The 21,210-nt window shown below is 43.2% G+C and overlaps 1 protein-coding gene across 1 annotated transcript in view; it reads left to right on the top strand.

The window, feature by feature from the left end:
• Positions 1-21,210, top strand: part of LOC126091888 (insulin-degrading enzyme) — a 208,262-nt gene that overhangs the window by 106,724 nt on the left and 80,328 nt on the right. Inside the window, 7 exon segments of the mRNA XM_049907183.1 lie at positions 10,060-10,197; positions 10,285-10,388; positions 10,494-10,596; positions 10,685-10,780; positions 10,869-10,978; positions 15,091-15,235; positions 15,419-15,529. Of these exon segments, the coding sequence (XP_049763140.1) occupies positions 10,060-10,197; positions 10,285-10,388; positions 10,494-10,596; positions 10,685-10,780; positions 10,869-10,978; positions 15,091-15,235; positions 15,419-15,529 (807 nt within the window).

The following is a 21,210-nucleotide window of genomic DNA, read 5'->3' as shown; positions in this document are numbered from 1 at the left end:
GACACTCAGTTTTCGCCCTTGGCAGCGAAATCACCTGCTATGCAATCGAGAGGCTGAAAGGGGCCAAAGGAATACTCCTGCAAAGACTTTATACGTCCGTCCAGTCAAGAAATTTCTGAATCGTTGTCTGCAAACTGTAAAGGCTCTAAGAAATCAAGTAAAGATAAATGGTCATCTCCTTCCTAGACTCGGAGATCCTCTTCAATGGTGTTGCCACACGATACCCTTATTCACCAACCTCTATTTCGCTGGTGCACACCACCTACCATTTTTCCACCGTGGCATCCACAGGCAGACCCAGGGAGAACGCCGATGCCTCTGTAAATTGCATGGAACTGGGTCCTTACCTCTGCTCCTTGTAGCAGTGAGTCTTCGAAGGCTGGCACTCGGCAGCTGCCTAGGTGACTACCCTTCATTTGTTCCCCCCCCCCCCCCACCCATTTCATATTATGATTCTTGTCCAATGGAACATGCACATTATTAGATCCAACAAGGAAGTATGGCTGCTCTTGAAACCACAGCATCCAGCCTTCAAGGAACAAAATTGCACTCTCACAGCCGCTTTGACCTCTCGCATTTCCTTCCAGTCTACTTTGACCTTCCTCCTGAAGACAGTATTCCATCTAATGGGGGAGTCATGCTGCTCATCCAGGATGGTGTTCATAGTCAAACCATGTCACTGAACACCTGGCTGCAAGCTATTGGAGTCAGTGTTTTCCTTCCCTATTTCACCTCTTTTTTTTAAAAAAAAAAAACTCTGCATCCCTCCATCATTCGCTGTCACTAGGGCAGACTTCCACCAGTTTATTGGTCAGCTCCCTGACCCCTTTTTGCTGCTTGGCAACTTTAATTCCCACCATCCCGTTTGGGGCTCTTTGAGAACCTGTTCGAGAGATGCCCTCTTGCCTGATCTCAATCAACTCAATGTCACGTGTCTTAACAATGGAGCACTCACATTCCTTTCAGACTCCATGCATACCTGTTCCCATTTGGATCTCTCGTTCTGCACTGACCAGCTTGCTTGTCATCTCTAGTGGTCTGTTCTTTCTGACACTAAACTATGTCTAGCTTATGCTGTCACTCTACGTAATGAGTGTCATTATTCAGCAGGTTACAAGAATTACTCCCATCGTATTTTTATTTGACATACATATACCCAGCAAAATTAAAATAATTTTTATATGCGGTGAGCAATTGCATCCAACCACTTTCACGGTGTCAAAAGTCAACTGTTCTAGATTAGTTCAGCTGAGGTGATGTTAACTATTATTCCCAAACTCGGTTAGACTGTAGCGATTGGCAGTGACATTAAGATCAACAACATCACATAACACCCACGGTTCACCGTTCTACATCAGACACTGTCGCAAACAGTTTCTCATGTGCAAAACTCTTTCAAATAATTACAAACTTCTCTACTCACTCTATGAAATTAGGAGATAAATGTTGAAGTTTTTCTTTCTTTAGTCAGTCTCGGCTCACTTATTTTACTATTTATTGGTAAAATCAGTTCTCAATACACTTTCTGAATATATATGTGATTGAGTGACAAGAAAACCATATCCCCTTGAGAAAAAAAAAGAAGAAGAAAAAAAATACGTGTCAAAGCCACTTTAAATACTTCAGTTGAATGGTAATTCAAGGCTCAATCATTTCAGACATTGACAATACGTGGTCCCACTACTTCAAACAAATTCCAAAACTCACTCATCACTCTTCAGCGGTCTTAAAATGGTTACTCAGTGCCTCATAATGAGTCCAACTTTTCGAACTTTCAGTTCCTTTTCCTTATATGTTAGGGTAGATCACAAACTTCACATTTACTTCCTAAGCACACTACTCCAGCCTCACTCTATTGCCTTCAGTTTCACAACCTTCGCGTGCAACTTCGCGATAGTGTCTTTGTGTACACTGATTGCTGTCGGACTGACCATGGTGTCAAGTGTGCCTTTGTCAGTGGCGCTGACTTTTTCTGTTTTGGCTTCTGGAACACTGCTCAGTATTTACAGCAGAGCTCTTCCACCTGTATCAGGTCACACAATACATCCAGCGACACAAGCTTTTCAATTGTCATCTGCTCACTCTGTGCTCTTCAAAGTCTCTGTGTGCTGTACACTGTCCATCCCTTACTGCAACAGGTCCAGGAAAGCTGTCACTTACTCACTCTTGATGGAGCCACTATCATGTTCATTGGGTTCCTGGTCACGTCGATCTGACAGGGAATGAGGCCACTGACACTGCTGCCAAGGCTGTAGTCCTCGTACCTCAGCCTGCTAGTTCTTACATTCCCTCTGACCATCTGTGTGTTAACGTCTGTCAGCAGGCTGTGTCACTTTGGCATCACCACTGGTTCTCCCTTCACAGGAACAAGCTCTGTGTTACTAAGCCTCTCCCAGTGGCTTGGATGACCTCCTCCTCGGCTCTCTCGCTGCGAGGAAATCATTTTAACTAGGTTGCATATTGAGCATATCTTTTTAGCCATCGCCATTTGTTAAGTGGTGCTGCCCCACCACTTTGTATACATCATGCTCAACTTTTGATGGTCCACCATTTCCTGATGGAACACCTTTTTTTTAACTGCTTACATTCTTGTTTGTGTTTGCTGTCTGAGTTATCTGCCATTTTAGTGAATGATGGTGGATTGTCGGCTGCTTTTTACTATTTATCATCATAGCAGTGTGGCGAAGGCCAGTTAATTTTTAGTTCTGGACCTCCGTTTCTCTGTCGTGTATTTTATAGACCTTTTTCCACATCCATGTTTTTAGCTGTCTTCTCGTCGGTCGATTGGGATTGACATGTAGTCATTTTTAACTGCTCTTTGTCTTGGTGTGCTACGGTTTTGACATGGGCGTGTATGCCCCTAGCTATTTTGGAGTCCTCAAACAAAATAAGGAACGAACTTCATGTAACATGCTGTGTGCAGTAGCAAAACAAGACACAATTCTCAATGTATGAATTATTAGTGAGTGCCAAACAAAATCTAAATTACATTGAGGCTCCACTTGGAAGACACAGTAATCCTCCAACCCACAACCACCAAATAAGCATTAACTCTGTCACTTCAGAGTTGGTCAGCAGATTCGTTAGCACCCATTCACAGAACTGTAAGACCCCTAAAGTCCATATAAACTTCCTTCTACTGGAATTATCTAGCTTCACAAATACACAGCTTACTGCACCAGCTGCTCACTCAAATAGGTGACCTTCCTAAACTATGTAACTGTATTCACAGCTTAATTAATCAAATTCTAACGTGCAGAAGCTCACAGTTAGGAACTCTACCAAATTTCATAAATTGTACAAATTTTGGAACAAGCTAACCGCAGCCTCTCTCAGTTGTTTGTCTTATCGATCCCAGCAAACTGTTATCAATATTATCTCCTGTCTGATGATCTGCTGCATCCTATGGTGAAACAGGAACATAACTAACTGTCTGATGATGTCAAAATCTCCAGGAACCATATCACAGACAAAATGCACAATTTTTTTGTCTTCGTGATAATGTTCACCTTGTAGAAAATAGTTCTCATGGTGTTGTATAACAACCAGATATCTCTGGACGCCGCTGTCCAATGTCTGTTTTGCTGAACAGTTGATGGGTTTTGCAACTATTTACTATTTGTCAGTCTGGATAGCTACACACACACACACACACACACACACACACACAGGATATGTGTTCAGCAAAACAGACATTGGACAGCGGCGTCCAGAGATATCTGGTTGTTATACAACACCATGAGAACTATTTTCTACAAGGTGAACATTATCACGAAGACAAAAAAATTGTGCATTTTGTCTGTGATATGGTTCCTGGAGATTTTGACATCATCAGACAGTTAGTTATGTTCCTGTTTCACCATAGGACGCAGCAGATCATCAGACAGGAGATAATATTGATAACAGTTTGCTGGGATTGTGTGTGTGTGTGTGTGTGTGTGTGTGTGTGTGTGTGTGTGTGTGTGTGCGCGCGAGTGCACACCCGTCCCTCCCACCCCCGAGGCAAGTCCCCCCCGCTCCCGGGACCGGAACGACGCCCCACCCTCTCCCCCAAAATCCACATCCCTCCCCCGACCAAGCAACCGTGGGGCGCGAAAGCCCGAAACCCGTGTGCGTGTTTGTGCTTGTTACCACCTCCACCAATGGCCCCGCTTGGCACGTTACAGAATCTATATAAAAAATAGAGGGAAACATTCCACGTGGGAAAAATATATCTAAAAACAAAGATTCTGCAACTTACCAAACGAAAGCGTTGGCACGCCAACAAAAACAACAACAAACACAAACACACACACAAATTTCAAGCTTTCGCAACCCACGGCCACCCCAACAGGAAAGAGGGAAGGAGAGGGAAAGACGAAAGGATGCAGGCCCCAAGGGAGAGGGCAAGGAGCCACCCCAATCCCGGGGAGGAGAGGCCCACCCTGGGGAAAAAAAGAGACAGGCACACACTCGTGCACACACACACACACATATCCATCCGCACATAACAGACACAAGCAGACATATGTAAAGGCAAAGAGTTTGGGTAGAGATGTCAATCGAGGCGGAAGTACAGAGGCAAAGATGTTATTGAATGACAGGTGAGGTATGAGCGGCGGCAACTTGAAATTAGCGGAGTTTGAGGCCTGGTGGGTAACGGGAAGAGAGGATATATTGAAGGGCAAGTTCCCATCTCCGGAGTTCTGATAGGTTGGTGTCAGTGGGAAGTGCTGGCCGTGCACCAAGACATGTTTAGCCACAGGGTGATCCTCATTACCAACAAACACTGTCTGCCTGTGTCTGTTCATGCAAATGGACAGTTTGTTGGTGGTCATTCCCACATAGAAGGCTTCACAGTGTACGCATGTCAGTTGGTAAATCACATGGGTGCTTTCACACGTGGCTCTGCCTTTGATGGTGTACACCTTCCAAGTTACAGGACTGGAGTAGGTGGTGGTGGGAGGGTGCATGGGACAGGTTTTACACCGGGGGTGGTTACAAGGGTAGGAGCCAGAGGGTAGGGAAGGTGGTTTGGGGATTTCATAGGGACGAACCAAGAGATTACGAAGGTTAGGTGGACAGCAGAAAGACACTCTTGGTAGAGTGGGGAGGATTTCATGAAGAATGGCTCTCATTTCAGGACAGGATTTGAGGAAGTCGTATCCCTGCTGGAGAGCCACATTCAGATTCTGATCCATTCCCGGAAAGTATCCTGTCACAAGTGGGACACTTTTGAGGTTCTGTGGGAGGTGCTGGGTTTGAAGGGATGAGGAAGTGGCTCTAGCTATTTGCTTCTGTACCAGGTCAGGAGGGCAGTTGCGGGATGCAAAAGCTGTGTAATGGTTCAGGGATTCAGGACTGGAGCAGATTTGTTTGCCACGAAGACCTAAGCTATAGGGAAGCGACCGTTTGATATGGAATGGGTGGCAGCTGTCATAATGGAGGTACTGTTGCTTGTTGGTGGGTTTGATGTGGATGGATGTGTGAAGCTGACTATTGGACAGATGGAGGTCAACGTCGAGTAAAGTGGTATGGGATTTGGAGTAGGACCAGGTGAATCTGATGGGACCAAAGGAGTTGAGGTTGGAGAGGAAATTACGAAGTTGTTCTTCACTGTGAGTCCAGCTCCACTGTCTCAGCAGCATTACAACTTGTGCTCGGTCGGCCACTACGGGGTCTATCATCTAAACAATCCGTGGCTTCGAACTTCAAAATCATTCTCGCCACAGCTGCATTTGTCAACGGACCTTTACTCATTCGAATCCCCTTCCTATGGCGATAGGATCGTAACACTGAACTAGCACATTCCCCATTCTGATAAGACAGCTTCACTAAAAGTGCCTTTTCAGGTAACGTCAAGCTACTGTGACTGCTGGTGCATCTGATTCTCTCTCTCATTACAGCTCCTTTCATACACGATTGTCATGCGCAGTCTTGACGTTTTACTGTCCAGTGCCATCTGTCGGACCCCCCCCCCCCCCCCCCCCCCCCCTCCGCCTCAATAAAACCCCATGTCATTCCAAGCATGTGTGTCAATTTTTACCTCTCTATCTACATTATTCCGTAGTTTATTAAGTTTTCAAATTTATACTGACTTTTTAATCAACCGGTATAACAGACATTTCGATCTTCAGGAGTAGTAGGTGATTTCGATTGCATACCGCTTTCTTCATATTGGCTGAAAACATTAATTGGGTACCACATTACTATGAAACAGTGGAACTTTCACAAAAACAAATGCTAGTCGCTAGCAAATATGAACAAAACACAAAGGAAGATACTTGAGTTTTATCTCCATTGTTAACACTTTGCGATTCTGCAAAGGCAACTGCTAATTATCACAAATATTAAATGAGTTGCAAATTCAAGCATATAGTAACTATGAGCAGTTGTCGGAGAAACTATCAATAGAAACTGAAATTCGCTTAACAAATTATAGTCGCATTGTGCTCTGTTATCTATATACCGATTTTCCATCAATGAAGCCTATGCATATGCTGTGTTGCACATGCTGCTTCATCTGCCACAGCTATGGCAACTGACTGGCAAGCTATGAATTTGACAATTTTCAGCATTTAAAATCAAAAAATACTTGCGGTAAGTCTTAGCAATTAAAATTTTTAAAATTTTGACATTGTGTTTCTTTCACTACATTCTTCCCGTACAAAAAATTTCAGGTTAGATTTTGACATGTTGGATTTGCAGCTACCTTGTTGCTTCTCCATTTTCTACCTCTTCTTCTTTCTAAGAAATATTGAAGTTCATTTCCTTTGCGTGGCCTATATATATATATATATATATATACCTAAAAACAAAGATGTTGTGACTTACCAAATGAAAGTGCTGGCAGGTCGACAGACACACAAACGAACACAAACATACACACAAAATTCAAGCTTTCGCAACAAACTGTTGCCTCATCAGGAAAGAGGGAAGGAGAAGGAAAGACGAAAGGATGTGGGTTTTAAGGGAGAGGGTAAGGAGTCATTCCAGTCCCGGGAGCGGAAAGACTTACCTTATGGGGAAAAAAGGACGGGTATACACTCGCACACACACACATATCCATCCACACATATACAGACACAAGCCTTGTGTAGGAGTAGGAGAGAAAAGGATGGAATGTATACACTAGCTGATGACACAGTGGTGCTGGCTAAGTGGAAGAATTAAATAGCAAACTCGAAGAATCTGAAATGAAATAAAGTAAAAAATAAAGACCAAAAGCTTGAGACTCCATTGCTGTGCTGATTCCAGCAAGGCATTTGAAGGAAAATAGAGAGAGAGAGAGAGAGAGAGAGAGAGAGAGAGAGAGAGAGAGAGAGAGAGAATGAATGCTGATGCTAGTTAACAGATAGTGTAAGGGAGTAAAGCAATAAATGTGTGGAACGAAAAAGAAAAACACAAGGCGGGGAGAGGGGTCCATGAACTGTGCCTGGACCCGTTGCAAAGCAGAATGAGACAAGGGCAAATTGAAGTTGTGATGAACCAAGAGTAATGTGGCTGATGAAAATTGTTTAGGCTGTGAGCAAAGTAATGGAGTCTTGTGGAAACAATGTTTCACTGATTTCCTAGGTGTCACTTTAAGACTTCACCTAGAAATAAGGAAACTTGTTGAAATGTTCCTCGGGACACCGTCGCGACTTAGTTGATAAACCAAAATGATTTCACAATTGAAATTTGCCAAGAAAGCCTGTGTTCTCATGTAGCATCAGGGCTAATATAAATATTGTCTATAGTTACACTGAATTAAATACACATGTAACTTTTTTAAAGGCAAATAGAATGAATTTCGAAATTTAATTGGTTTTCAGTTACTGCAGATTCTGGCCCACAGATGGCATAAGCGTCCACTTTCTCTACCATTGCGCCTTGAATATGCCTGGCATTCACTAGACGGCTCTTGAAACCAAATTTTGTAAACTAGTTTCCCAATAGCTCTTCTGGTTGCTCACGTAAACACTCCAGTATCGCTCTAGAAATGTGGCCCTAGCGACCAGATTTCCACTTTCACAGTACATTTTTGTTCCCATGTAAATGCACAGCTGCTTTTGAAACATGCTTGCATTTTCAAGTTACATCTTGTTTTTAAAAATTTTACATCTTGTTTTTAAAAATTTACAAATTTTTGGCTAATCTGGATGATGTTATTTATTTTCCGTAGAAAGAGGAGTAGAAATATTAGACTGAGCATGCTCACGTGTACCTCTAATATTCAATGCAAGGGAAATAATCGTTGTGCTGACTATACTAGAATAATTTTTAGACACCATTTTTGGAATCAACTGGTGATTGAGAACTAATATTCCATCTGTGTTGGCAAACCGTTTCAGGCCTTAACATGTAAACATGAACAGTTTTCATCTTTTGGAAGTTATGTCGTTTGTAAACCTAGTGATTTTGGCCAATGCAATGAATTTGTGAGTGAGCAGAACGTGATTCAAACTCCAGTTTGGTTTTCCAGATTTATATGTGGTTTTGGTAGTTCAGACGAATGCTCGGATGTTTCTTTCAGACAATGGAACGATCAGTTGTATAGTCCATTTTCATCCAACTGAGCTGCTGCTTAGTCCATAACAGCCTTATTGCCAACCAAATGTTGGCGTTACTTTAACATTCCCGCATACCTTTCGACACGCACGTGGAATAGTTGTATGAGTGGTGAGCGGTGCTCAATAAGTAATTTCAGCCCCCTACCTTCTGCCCCCCCCCCCCCCCCCCCACCTCCAATGCCATCTTTAGAAAATGACAGATTTGCTGTGTGACATTGTATATATTCATACTCCAGTCCCTGTAGTTTCATGAAGTTTCAAGAGGTGGTGGTGTTCAATACAGTGTCTGTAATGAGCATGCATTCCAAGTAGAGAGCTATCATTGAGTTTTATTTGCTGGAAAACCAGAGCATCACAGGTATTCATAGACATTTGTCTAATGTCTGTGGAGATCTGGCAGTGAACAAAAGAACAGGGAGTCATTGGGCGAGGCACCTGTCATCATCGTAGTGAGTTCGTGTAAACCTGTCAGACCTCCATGCACCGGCTGGCAGCACACAGCCACTCTCATTTGAGGTGATTGACGTACACAAACAAACACCTCGCTGTGCAACTGGATGTCTCTGTTGGTAGTGCTAACATACTTATCCACTAGTTGAGGTACTGAAGGTGTGTACACCGTGGGTTCTTCGTCTCCTAACGGGAGATCATAAAGAGCTAGAAGGACAATCTGTGTGGTGTCACTTGCATGTTATAAGTCTGATTGTGGCAATTTTTTATTGAAATAAAACAGAAACTCGTAGAGAGGTGCCATACCACCTCCTCCGAAGGAGAAGTTCAAAGCCGCACCCTCAGGCAGTAAAGTCATGGTGACAGTCTTCTGCAACTCTCAAGGGGTTATTCTGTTTGATGGCCTCCCATATGGTGCAAGGATCAACTCTGAAGTGTATTGTGCTACCTTCAGGAAATTGCAGAAACTATTGCAGCATGTTTGTCACCAAAAATGCCGACGAACTTCCCCCTTTCCACGGCAATGCAATGCCACACACAAGTCTGCACATCTGAAAGGAACTCACAAAACTTCATTGGACTGTTCTTCATCATCCACCCTACAGCCCAGATCTTGCATCTTCCAACATCCATCTGTTTGACCCAATGAAGGATGCACTTTGCGGGAAGCAGTATGTGGATGATCGAGAAGTTACTGATGCAGCAAGATGTTGACTCTGACATTGTCCAGTAGAGTGGTACCATGTGGCATTCGGTCCTCTCACTAAGGCTGTCGCATTGAACAGAGATTATGATGAAAAATAGATTTTTTTAAGAAAAAAGTGGGGAATAATATGGTGTATTGGAATCCTGAATAACACGTACGTGCTTTCAGCAAAAAGCGTTGCATTACTTATGGAATGCACCTCGTATTTTCAAATTCTGTTTGTAAGTGAACCCAACTACATTTAATTTTACTGATGTTAATACAAAACTGATCACATATTTTGTGTTATTACTATAAATTTCAATGACATGCTGAACTTTATTGTTTTAAGTTTTGTAATGAGATTAATATTAATCTTAATTTTTCAAATAGTACATAAATATGTTGAAGAAGGAAGGACCAAAGCAGTGGATTTTTGAAGAATACAGAGATATTATGACAATGCATTTTCGTTTTAAAGATAAGGAAATGCCCCAGAACCATGCATCAACAACAGCTCAGAACCTTAATGTAAGTGATCTATTGTACAACGAGTTAAAATGTAATGATAACTAGAAGTTATAGCAAAATCTAACATGAATAAATGACTGCCCCAAGGAATATCCTTTGGAAGAAGTACTCTCTGGACATTATCTGATAACTGAGTGGAAACCTGAGCTTATAAAAATGGTAATGGATTATTTGACACCACAAAACATAAGGTAAATGTGTGTGTGTGTGTGTGTGTGTGTGTGTGTGTGTGTGTGTGTGTGTGTGTGTGTGTAGTCATAAAAAGTTGATTGTTTTAACATGTTCTGTTTTGATAGGATTGCAGTTGTTGGAAGAAAATTCGAAGAACTGGTAGATCAGACAGAAAAATGGTATGGGACAAAATACAAATTGGAAGAAATTCCTCAGGAAACATTAAAGGTACATAGGTTTGCATTCACACCACGTGAAAATTTTGAATGGTTAAAATGTGATATTCTTTGTAATAATTTTGATTTTTCATCCACAGAGATGGGAAGAAACAAATTTATGTGAAGATCTAAAACTTCCCCCCAAAAACGAATTTATTCCAACTGATTTTGATCTGTTACCTCGTGAAGATAATGTAAGTCATTTTTAAGCATAATACTTGGAACAACAGTCTGAATACTAAAGTCAGAATTCAGCTGTTCAATAAAGACTTTGTTTTGCAGGCACCTGAACATCCTACAATTATCCAGAACACTCCACTGACTAGAGTTTGGTTCAAACAAGATGATGAATTTCTGCTGCCTAAAGCAAACTTGAGTTTTGAATTTGTGAGGTTAGATTCCTGTTATTAGTGTTTAGGTTCATATTGTTGAATCAACACAAAATGACAAACTTTAATGCAGCACATGTTTGATACATTCTAGTAACTACATCTTTGGTTTGTTATAATCTAGAAGTGTGGAATCATAACTCAGTTGCTTCTGTATGAAATTACCTTTGCCAAGTGTTTGTATATCTCTCACTAAATGTTGCTTTTGTTCAAACTAAGAATAAAGTAGGAAGGGAAACTAGAATTTAGCATACAATTGAGGATGAGGAGATCATTTATGGATGGAGCACAGGTTAAAACAATTTAGGGAATACATGGGCAATCGAAATCTGGATAGCTGTTTGGGGAGTTGCACCGTGTTCTTTCTGAATGTGACTGAAAAAGCATGTCAGTGGTGTCATTAGAGCTCAGATAGTCCAAGGATAGAAAAGACTGGCTGTGTCACTACCAAAGAAACCATTGTGACAGTTGCCACATTATGTTTTAAGGAAACACCAGGATACTAAAAGTTGAATAGCGGAATATGTACATAAACCACTATCCTTGTAAATGTCAGTCCAGTTCCTGCACCACTGCACAACGTTACTCAGATTTTCAGATTAAACGTAAATTCCCAAGTAACTGGACGAATGAATTGATTTTTATGTGGGAATGAAATGGCATACCCTGTCAATGAAGACATGTATAGTAAAGCTCTGCAGTGTTTACACAAACTAGAGAGTAAGGGTGGGGGGACATAATGGCCACTATATCTTTTACTGTAATTTTTCGCTTCAGTTATTCATGTTTTGATGGCTCATACATCTAAGATCTGTTAATATTATCTTCTTAATTTTCATGTAGAATTAAGACCTAATAGTAATGAGACATTCATTTAGCATATTCTAGCAGCCTGCCAGGGAGGTTAGTGAAAACTGATGCATAAACAAAACCTCAGCTGTGTACAATATAAGTGTAGGATTATGTTCGAAATGAGTGCAGTGATGGATATAATAGTGTGAAATATTGAGAAATGTTTGATTTGTTGTAAATGAACAAGTATAGTCCACTAATGAGACAGTGGGGGCCCACTATGTCGAAGAGCACACAGTTAAACTTGCCATAAAATGTTCAGTGAAGCAGTGAGAAGTGGGAAATAGATCACTCCTTTATATTAGCTCAATAAAGGGTGAATTGAGTCCTGACATTTTATCAACAGTGTAGTCAGTTTTGTTTGTGAATGTGTCCTAAATAAAGCCAGTTAACATCACTGTCTCTTAATTATGTAAGGAGACAAAACTTCCTGCTTGTGATGTGTCGTTTCTTCAACTATCTGTGGAAAACACTATTTCAATTCTGCTTTTACTTTCCCTGCCAACCTCCATAGTTAAGAGGTCAACTTGTCTGACTGCTATGTGGAGGGTCCAGGTTCAATTCCTGACTCTACCAGAAATTTTTCCTTAATTAGAGGACTGAAATGGGGCTACTTGAGTGATAAATAGTGACTATACGGCCAGGGAAACTGATATACAGGAGAGAGATGTTGCACTATACTGCAGCAAAATGACACCATTGGCAAAAGTTGACATGGCAGCTCAGTGGCCCAATATGCTAACCTCATATTTTATTTTTCATGGTGCCTCAGCTTTAACTTTTACCCGTTTTCGTACATTAGTTTACCACGCTATTTGTTGTTCTATTCGTTTTGTGTTTTGTCAGTTTGTCTGTTTTTTCTGAAGAAATTTGTTTACGAGGGTCACTCCAAAAGAAATGCACACTATTTTTTTTTAATCCATCTTTTATTCTATGTGTTTGGAAGTTGTACAGTGTGTAGATACATCCTTTCGGAACAATATTTTCATTTCGCTACATAATTTCCATTCCTCTCAACTGCCTTACGCCATTTTGGAACCAGCACCTGTATACCCGCACGGTAAAATTCTGGACCAACCTGTTGGAGCCTCTGTTTGGCAGCATGCACAAGGGAGTCAACATCTACAAACCTTGTTCCACAAAAATAGTCTTTCAGTTCCCCAAAGAGATAACCATATGGAGCCAGGTCAGGACTGTAAGGCCGGTGTTTCAGTGTTGTCCATCCAAGTTTTGTGATTGCTTCCATGGTTTTTTGACTGAGATGTGGCTGTGGATTTTTGTGCAACAGCAAAACATCCTGCTTTTGCCGATGTGGTCGAACACGACTGAGTCGAGCTTGAAGTTTCTTCAGTGTCATCGCATATGCATCAGAATTTATTGTGGTTCCACTTGGCATTATGTCCAAAAGCAAGAGTCCTTCAGAATCAAAAAACACCATAGCCATAACTTTTCCAGCAGAAGGTATGGTTTAGTTTTTTTTTTTTTTTTTTTTTTTTTTCCCCCTTCTTCTTGGGTGAATTTGCATAATACCACTCCATTGATTGCCTCTTCGTCTCTGGTGAAAAATGATGGAGCCATGTTTCATCACATGTCACAATTCTTCTAAGAAATTCATCTTCATCATTCTCGTAGTGTTCCAAAAGTTCGCTGCATACTGTTTTTCTTGTTCCTTTGTGAGCCACTGTCAACATCCTGGGAACCCACCTGGCACAAACCTTTTTTAGCGCCAACACTTTCAGCATTCTGCAAACACTTCCTTCCCCTATCCCAACGTAGCGTGACAATTCGTTCACTGTGATGTGTCTGTCAGCAGTCACCAATCCGTTAACTCAATATTGCGTGCCCGCTTTCATCACGTAACCTGCTTGCCCACCGACTAACTGTACTGCGATCGACAGCAACATCTCCGTACACCTTTTTCAACCTCTTGTGGATGCTTCCCACTGTCTCGTTTTCACAGCACAGGAATTCTATGACAGCACATTGCTTCTAAGGAACGTCAAGTGTAGCAGCCGTCTTGAAGACGTGCTGTGACTGCGCCACTCACGGGAACAGGTTGAACTAAGTTTGAAAACAAGTGGGAAGGATGTATCTACACACTGTAAAACTTTCACACATGCAGAATGGAAACTGCATTTTTACAAAAATAGTGTGCATTTTCTTTTGGAGTGACCCTCGTATATTAGATGTTACAGGAAGTAGTTCCTAAAAAGAATTTGAATCAGCTGTATTGAAACTCTTTAAAATATTATTGTAATTCTTGTTATTAACGCTTTGGCTGCTTTAAGTGGACCTATACAGCGCTAAACATAAAACGAGCTTCTGTAAATATCTAAAAAAGAAGTGGTGGAGGGATGAACAGAAATAAGAATAGTTGATGTATCTAGGCTTCTTGCTGTCAAAGATTCCCTCATCTGGAATTACAGAGGAACATAAAGAAGTAAAACAAAATGAAATGTGGAGAAGTTGATACAAAAAGAGCTTCATGCCCCTCAGATTTGTGGGTTGCCATCATAGGTGTTTGCTGGGGGTAGGGGGCAGCAGCAGGAGGTGGTGATTGCCCTCCTCCTCTCTCCCTGGAACCTACAGTAAAAATTTTTCATTCATAACAGAATTCTCATACATCATGAAGCACCACCATTTCTCAGGGGTATAATAAAGTTTTTTGTGTCACCTATGAAATTTAAATGTTGTGTGGCATGACACCTCTCGAAACTGACTAACTCATTTATATGAAAAAAAAATGGCAGTTTTAGAGCGTAAAGTTTTTCCACATCAGTGGCTATGGAAATTGCAATGTGAACAGTATTAATTTTGATATGAAATTCTTGTGATTGTTGCCAAATAAACCATTTATACAAAGGGAAAACTGTCCTCAATCTGAAGATTGGTTTAAACACTGCAGTGCTTTACTAGGTCCTGTCCTATTTGAGATGGTATGCCTTCATCTTCCTTTGACCTGTGCTCTAACTTATCCAGCAAGTTACAGGAGAGACCTGCGTTTTACTGTGGACCATGAAGTATGGTGCATCTTGTCATTCTTCACATATAAAAACCACTATTGGGGATGGAAGAAGGAATAAATGACAGAAAACCTCCTAGAACCTTCTGGTGATTGAACCTCGGACCTTTGTTCTTTCATTGATTGTTGTCAAATAAACTACTTTAAATGAGAGAGGCTGAACCTGGATCTAATTTTAGTGTATTGTCATCAATAATTATTGAAATAAGCTATTCATGTTAAATGTATCATGCTATTGCAGCCCTCTGGCCTATTTAGACCCTGTAAGTTGCAACATGACATATATGTTTGTGTTGCTGTTTAAAGACGCTCTGAATGAATATGCCTATGCTGCTGAACTTGCCGGTCTGCGATGGGAGTTATCAAACACTAAATATGGAATGATAGTGAGTATATGGCTATAATCTGAACATTATGATAACAGTTTAGAGAGAGTCTACATACATTTTCAATTAAATGACTGTTTCAGTAAACTGGGAGTGATATGTAGAATCTGAAATTATTGTTGTGTGTATTGCATTATTTTTACAACTTATAGTCTTTATATGTAACACTTTTTTTCCTTACAGCTTGGTATTGGCGGATACAATAACAAGCAGCATGTTCTGTTGGATAAAATAGTGGAGAAGCTAACCAATTTCAAAATAGACCCAAAAAGATTTGATATTTTAAAGGAGCATGTAGGTTTGTTTTCACTTTACCTAAATATAACTTATATTAGCTGTATAAAATTTTGAATGTCTTCATTACGTGAAAACAAAATTACATGCATGATGTGTCTTTATTATTTTATTATATGAAAACAAAATCACATGTATGATGTGCCCCCTCCTACACACACACACACACACACACACACACACACACACACACAAAGAGAGAGAGAGAGAGAGAGAGAGAGAGAGAGAGAGAGAGAGAGAGAGAGAGAGATCTGAAAAATTAAACTTTTGACTTCTCTGTCATTTTTGTCATCTTCAAGATCTTCAAGGAATGTATTAAACTTGAAACATCTCAGTATACCTTCGTTAATGGAATGTGAGCCCCATATGAATGCTATAGAAGATGAGAGATATTTTATGTTGTGCAGTTTTGACTCTGTGCAACTGGAATTATAAGGAGAAAAAAAATGTATAATCATAGCTGTTAATCAGGCACACCTTTTTGTTAATTCTTTAAGAGTTCTTTCAGTTGTGCATCAAAATTTCTTTGTAAGCACTAACTTTATGCAAACAAAATTCAGAGAACAGAGGTTTTGTAGTCCAGATTTGTGATTCTGGCTTCATCAGCAAATATAAACCATTTGAAATGAGATCCATAGTATATGAATAGGTCTTATACCTGTTGTGTGTGGCATGGGTAAGGTGCACAGCATATTTGTGTAAGTTTGTATTTGGAGGGAACAGGAGCCATATAGGTCTGACCATACTGATGTTGGATTTTTGGGAATTTCATTTATTGCGTCATACATACACCACTAAGGTATATTTGCAGGTCCCAACACCAGCCCCTTGTCTAACCAAACTCAGTGCTATTTCTCTAAGGGTTTTGCTGTTAAGGTGATATTACAACCAAAGAAACTTAGCTAACATCTTCAAATTTTGTAGTCCTTTCGTTGTCAGTTGCTATAATGTTTGTTGATAAATATTCCTTAGGGCTGTCTAATCACTATTCAACAAAACACAGTGTTTGCACTACCTGCATTTCATCTTTATTATTCTTGAGGCATTGTCAGTGGCATGGAATATGTACATGTTCTTGTTTATACTAGCTAGTTTACGTTTAGGCCATTGTGTGTTGAGGTTATAAACAGTTCTGGAACTTTTTGCTTTTCTGTGATGATGTAATAATTCTAGGTGTAGGTTCAGGGATGCTGATCTACAAGTGTTCTTTTTCCTTTCTATAGCTGTTCTTCATATGCTTACTGCCATTTAAAAGTTCATTTTCACAGGACTAGGAATTGAACACTGGTTTCGATCTTGTGTTTGGACAGTGTTGCTGACTGTTCAGTGCTTTTTCACACACACACACACACACACACACACACACACACACGTCCACCGGACCTCGATAGCTGAGTGGTCAGCACACAGAATGTTATGCAAAGGGGCCCAGGTTTGATTCCCAGCTAGGTCAGAGATTTTCTGCACTCAGGGACTGGGTGTTGTGTTGTCATCATCATCTCATCCCCATCCCCATCGACACGCAAGTTGCTGAAGTGGCATCAGCTAGATAGACTTTCACCAGGTGACCAGTCTACCTGTCTACCCAGTGGGAGGCCCTAGCCACAAGACATGTCATTTCATTTCACATGCGCGTGCCGCTGCCCCCCCCCTCCCCTCCCCCCCCTTTCACACACACACACACGCGCGCACACACACACACACACACACACACACACACACACACACACACACACACACACACGCACGCACGCATACACTCACACTCACACATTGCTGGCATCCCAGAAAACAGTTTTCCTGCATTTTAGATGTTTTGGATGTATTTCTATCAAATATGTGTATTTTGTAACACATCCTACATGTCCAGAATGCAGGAAAGCTCTGAAGCCTCAAACCCACTGCATATCCTCCAAACTCCCCCTGCGGGTCCGGGGATTAGAATAGGCCCGAGGTATTCCTGCCTGTCGTAAGAGGCGACTAAAAGGAGTCCATCCCCCTCACGGGGGTAGTTAGCGCCTGCGTCCGGAGACGGACGGTTCCACGACCTATAATTGTGGTCTTTTTGGTTTTTCACTTCTCGTTTCTTCCTTCCTTTGGTTGGTTCCTTTCTTTGCTCTTCTCCACCTCACTGTCTTCCTTACTCTTTCCCTTGACTTCTCCTTGCCTTCTCCTTGCCTTCTCATTGCCTTCTTCTCCTTGCCTTCTCATTGCCTTCTTCTCCTTGCCTTCTTCTCATTGCCTTCTTCTCATTGCCTTCTTCTCATTGCCTTCTTCTCATTGCCTTCTTCTCATTGCCTTCTTCTCATTGCCTTCTTCTCATTGCCTTCTTCTCATTGCCTTCTTCTCATTGCCTTCTTCTCATTGCCTTCTTCTCATTGCCTTCTTCTCCTTGCCTTCTCTGGTCTCCGCCTCGGCGTTTGAGACAGTTTATCCTCTTTCTCCCTCTCTCTCTTCTTTTTCCTCTTCTTCCTTCCTCCCTGTGCGTGCCTGAAGGCCGACCCACGCGTTCGCACGCGTAGCCAGTGACGGGGTACCGCGTAAGTCCCCGCCCTGGGTAGACATGTAAGGCACGCGCGTACCCCCTGGTAAAGGCCAGGCCCGGGGAGGGGTGATTGCCTGAGCTGATACCTTCTGACCATGCCGATTGGTCCCTCCGTCTGTTTCTCGGGAGGTGTGACCTGAGGTGTAAACATTCACCTAAGGCGGGAGTGCCCTCTGAGAGGGTCCCCACAAGCAAGGAGCACGCCATCGGAGACGCTGGCAATCATGGGGGATTCCTCCGCAATGGATTCCACTCCATCTCTCTCGACTTCTGCCCAAAAATGGAAACGTGACAAGCCAACAGTGACAAAAGTACTACCGCCTGCCCCACAGTTCCTCGTCGTTTCTCGATCTGAGGACGGAAAGGATTTTTCCTCTGTGAACCCTTTCGTTATCCAGAAGGGCGTAGATGCCATAGCCGGATCTGTCAAATCTTGTACCAGGTTGCGTAACTAGAAACTGAGAGTGCCTTTCAGGCACAAAAACTGCTTCGGGCCACACTCCTGTACACGTTCCCTGTCCGGGTGGAGGCCCACCGAACTTTGAATTCGTCTCGTGGTGTAGTCTATACTAGCTCCCTCGACGGATTGACTGACGAGGAGATTCAATCTTTCCTCGCTGAGCAGGGCGTGACGGCTGTCCATAGGGTCATGAAAAAGGTCAACAATGACCTTGTACCGACCCGGACACTTTTCTTGACCTTCGATAGTGTTAAGCTGCCATCGCGCATCAAGGCGGGCTACGAGGTTATTTCTGTTCGCCCCTATGTCCCGACACCTACGCGCTGTTTCAATCACACTCGACAGTCTTGTTCCAATGCGGCTAAATGTGTCACTTGTGGCAGGGATGCCCATGAGGGTGACTGTCCACCTCCGTCTCCTCGTTGTGTGAACTGTCAGGGTGACCATGCCGCATCCTCCCGCGACTGTCCTGTCTATAAGGAAGAACGCTGTATCCAAGAAATTCGGGTCAAAGAAAAAGTGTCCACCTCGGCTACTCGCAAGCTATTGGCTAGTAGGAAGCCCGCGCTGCTCCCAGTGGGGAAATACAGTACTGTCCTCGCCTCTCCTCGGACTACCCGGGAGATAGCAACCCAGACATGCGATCTGACCTTCAGCACCACGGTCGTCTGTTCGGCCAGTGCTAAGATCGCGCGGTCGACGTCTCCTCTTCCTCCCATCACCCCACAGACACCAGCCCTTTCATCAGCTTCTGCTAAGATGAAGACCCCGAAGTCAGATGCACGGGCCTTCAAGAAGGAACCATCCCGTGCAGACTTCTACGTACCTCGACCTCCCAGCCTTCGACCGGTACTTCCACCAAACGTCCTTCCAAGAAGGCTCATAGGAAGCACAGTTCTCCTTCTCCGCCACGGCGCATTTCTTCTCGTGCGCCACCCAGCGGTTGCCGCCCCAGGCCGTCATCCGTTTCGCCTGGCCGCACCGCTGGTAGCCGAACATCTGGCCGTTCACCGGCGGAGGAAGCTCCCCCTCCCGGCCATCCTCCCAAGATGGCCGATGAACCTATAGACCCAATGGACGATGACTGTCCGCCTACTGATAGCGGCAGCAGTGCTCGCTCGAAGCCAGGCCCTCAGCGGCCTTCGAGGTGACCCCTTCTTTCATCTTCCTTTTCTTACGATGGCACTTATTCACTGGAATATTCGCAGCATTCGCTCCAACCGAGAGGACTTGAGGTTGCTGCTCCGCTTGCACCGTCCGCTCGTCGTAGCCCTCCAGGAAACGAAGCTACGCCCATGCGATCAAATTGCCTTGGCACACTACACCTCTGTGCGTTTTGACCTACCCCCTGCGGTAGATATCCCAGCTCATGGAGGGGTTATGTTGCTGGTCCGGGATGATATTTACTACGATCCCATCACGTTGCACACCGGCCTACAGGCAGTTGCCATCCGCATTACTCTCCCCACTTTTAGATTTTCCATTTGTACCGTTTACACTCCATTGTCATCTGCCGTTACCAGGGCAGACATGATGCAACTTATTGCTCAGCTACCTGCACCATTTTTGTTAACTGGAGACTTCAATGCCCACCATCCCCTTTGGGGCTCTCCAGCATCCTGCCCGAGGGGCTCCTTGTTAGCAGACCTTTTCAACCAGCTCAATCTTGTCTGCCTCAATACTGGCGCCCCTACTTTTCTTTTGGACACATCTCGCACCTATTCCCATTTAGACCTCTCTATATGTACTCCCCAACTTGCACGCCGGTTTGAGTGGTATACACTTTCTGATACATATTCGAGCGACCACTTCCCGTGTGTTATCCATCTCCTGCAGCATACCCCCTCTCCGTGCTCCTCTAGTTGGACCATCTCCAAGGCAGACTGGGGGCTCTTCTCTTCCAGGGCGACCTTTCAGGATCAAACCTTCACAAGCTGCGATCGTCAGGTCGCACACCTCACGGAAGTCATTCTCGCTGCTGCTGAATATTCCATCCCTCACCCTACTTCTTCTCCACGTCGCGTACTGGTCCCCTGGTGGTCCGCAGCATGTAGAGACGCTTTACGTGCTCGTCGACGTGCTTTACGCACCTTTAAACGCCACCCTACAGTGGCGAATTGTATCAATTATAAACGATTACGTGCTCAGTGTCGTCATAGTATTAAAGAAAGCAAGAAAGCCAGCTGGGCTGCTTTCACAAGCACCTTCAACAGTTTTACTCCTTCTTCTGTTGTCTGGGGTAGCCTGCGCCGGCTATCTGGCACTAAGGTCCACTCACCAGTTTCTGGCTTGACGGTCGCGAATGACGTCCTTGTGGCCCCTGAGGATGTCTCCAATGCCTTCGGCCGCTTTTTCGCAGAGGTTTCGAGCTCCGCTCATTACCACCCTGCCTTCCTCCCCCGCAAACAGGCAGAGGAAGCTAGGCCACCTAACTTCCGCTCCTCGAATCGTGAAAGTTATAATGCCTCATTCACCATGCGGGAACTCGAAAACGCACTTGGCCGATCACGGTCCTCCGCTCCAGGGCCTGATTCTATTCATATTCAGATGCTGAAGAACCTTTCTCCTGCGGGTAAAGGTTTTCTTCTTCGTACATACAATCGCATCTGGATTGAGGGACATGTTCCCGCATGCTGGCGCGAGTCTATTGTTGTCCCGATTCCTAAGCCGGGGAAG

The sequence above is a fragment of the Schistocerca cancellata genome, chromosome 7 (assembly GCF_023864275.1).
Source record: "Schistocerca cancellata isolate TAMUIC-IGC-003103 chromosome 7, iqSchCanc2.1, whole genome shotgun sequence".
NCBI lineage: Eukaryota > Metazoa > Arthropoda > Insecta > Orthoptera > Acrididae > Schistocerca > Schistocerca cancellata.
This window is presented reverse-complemented; position numbering and strand designations above follow the sequence as displayed.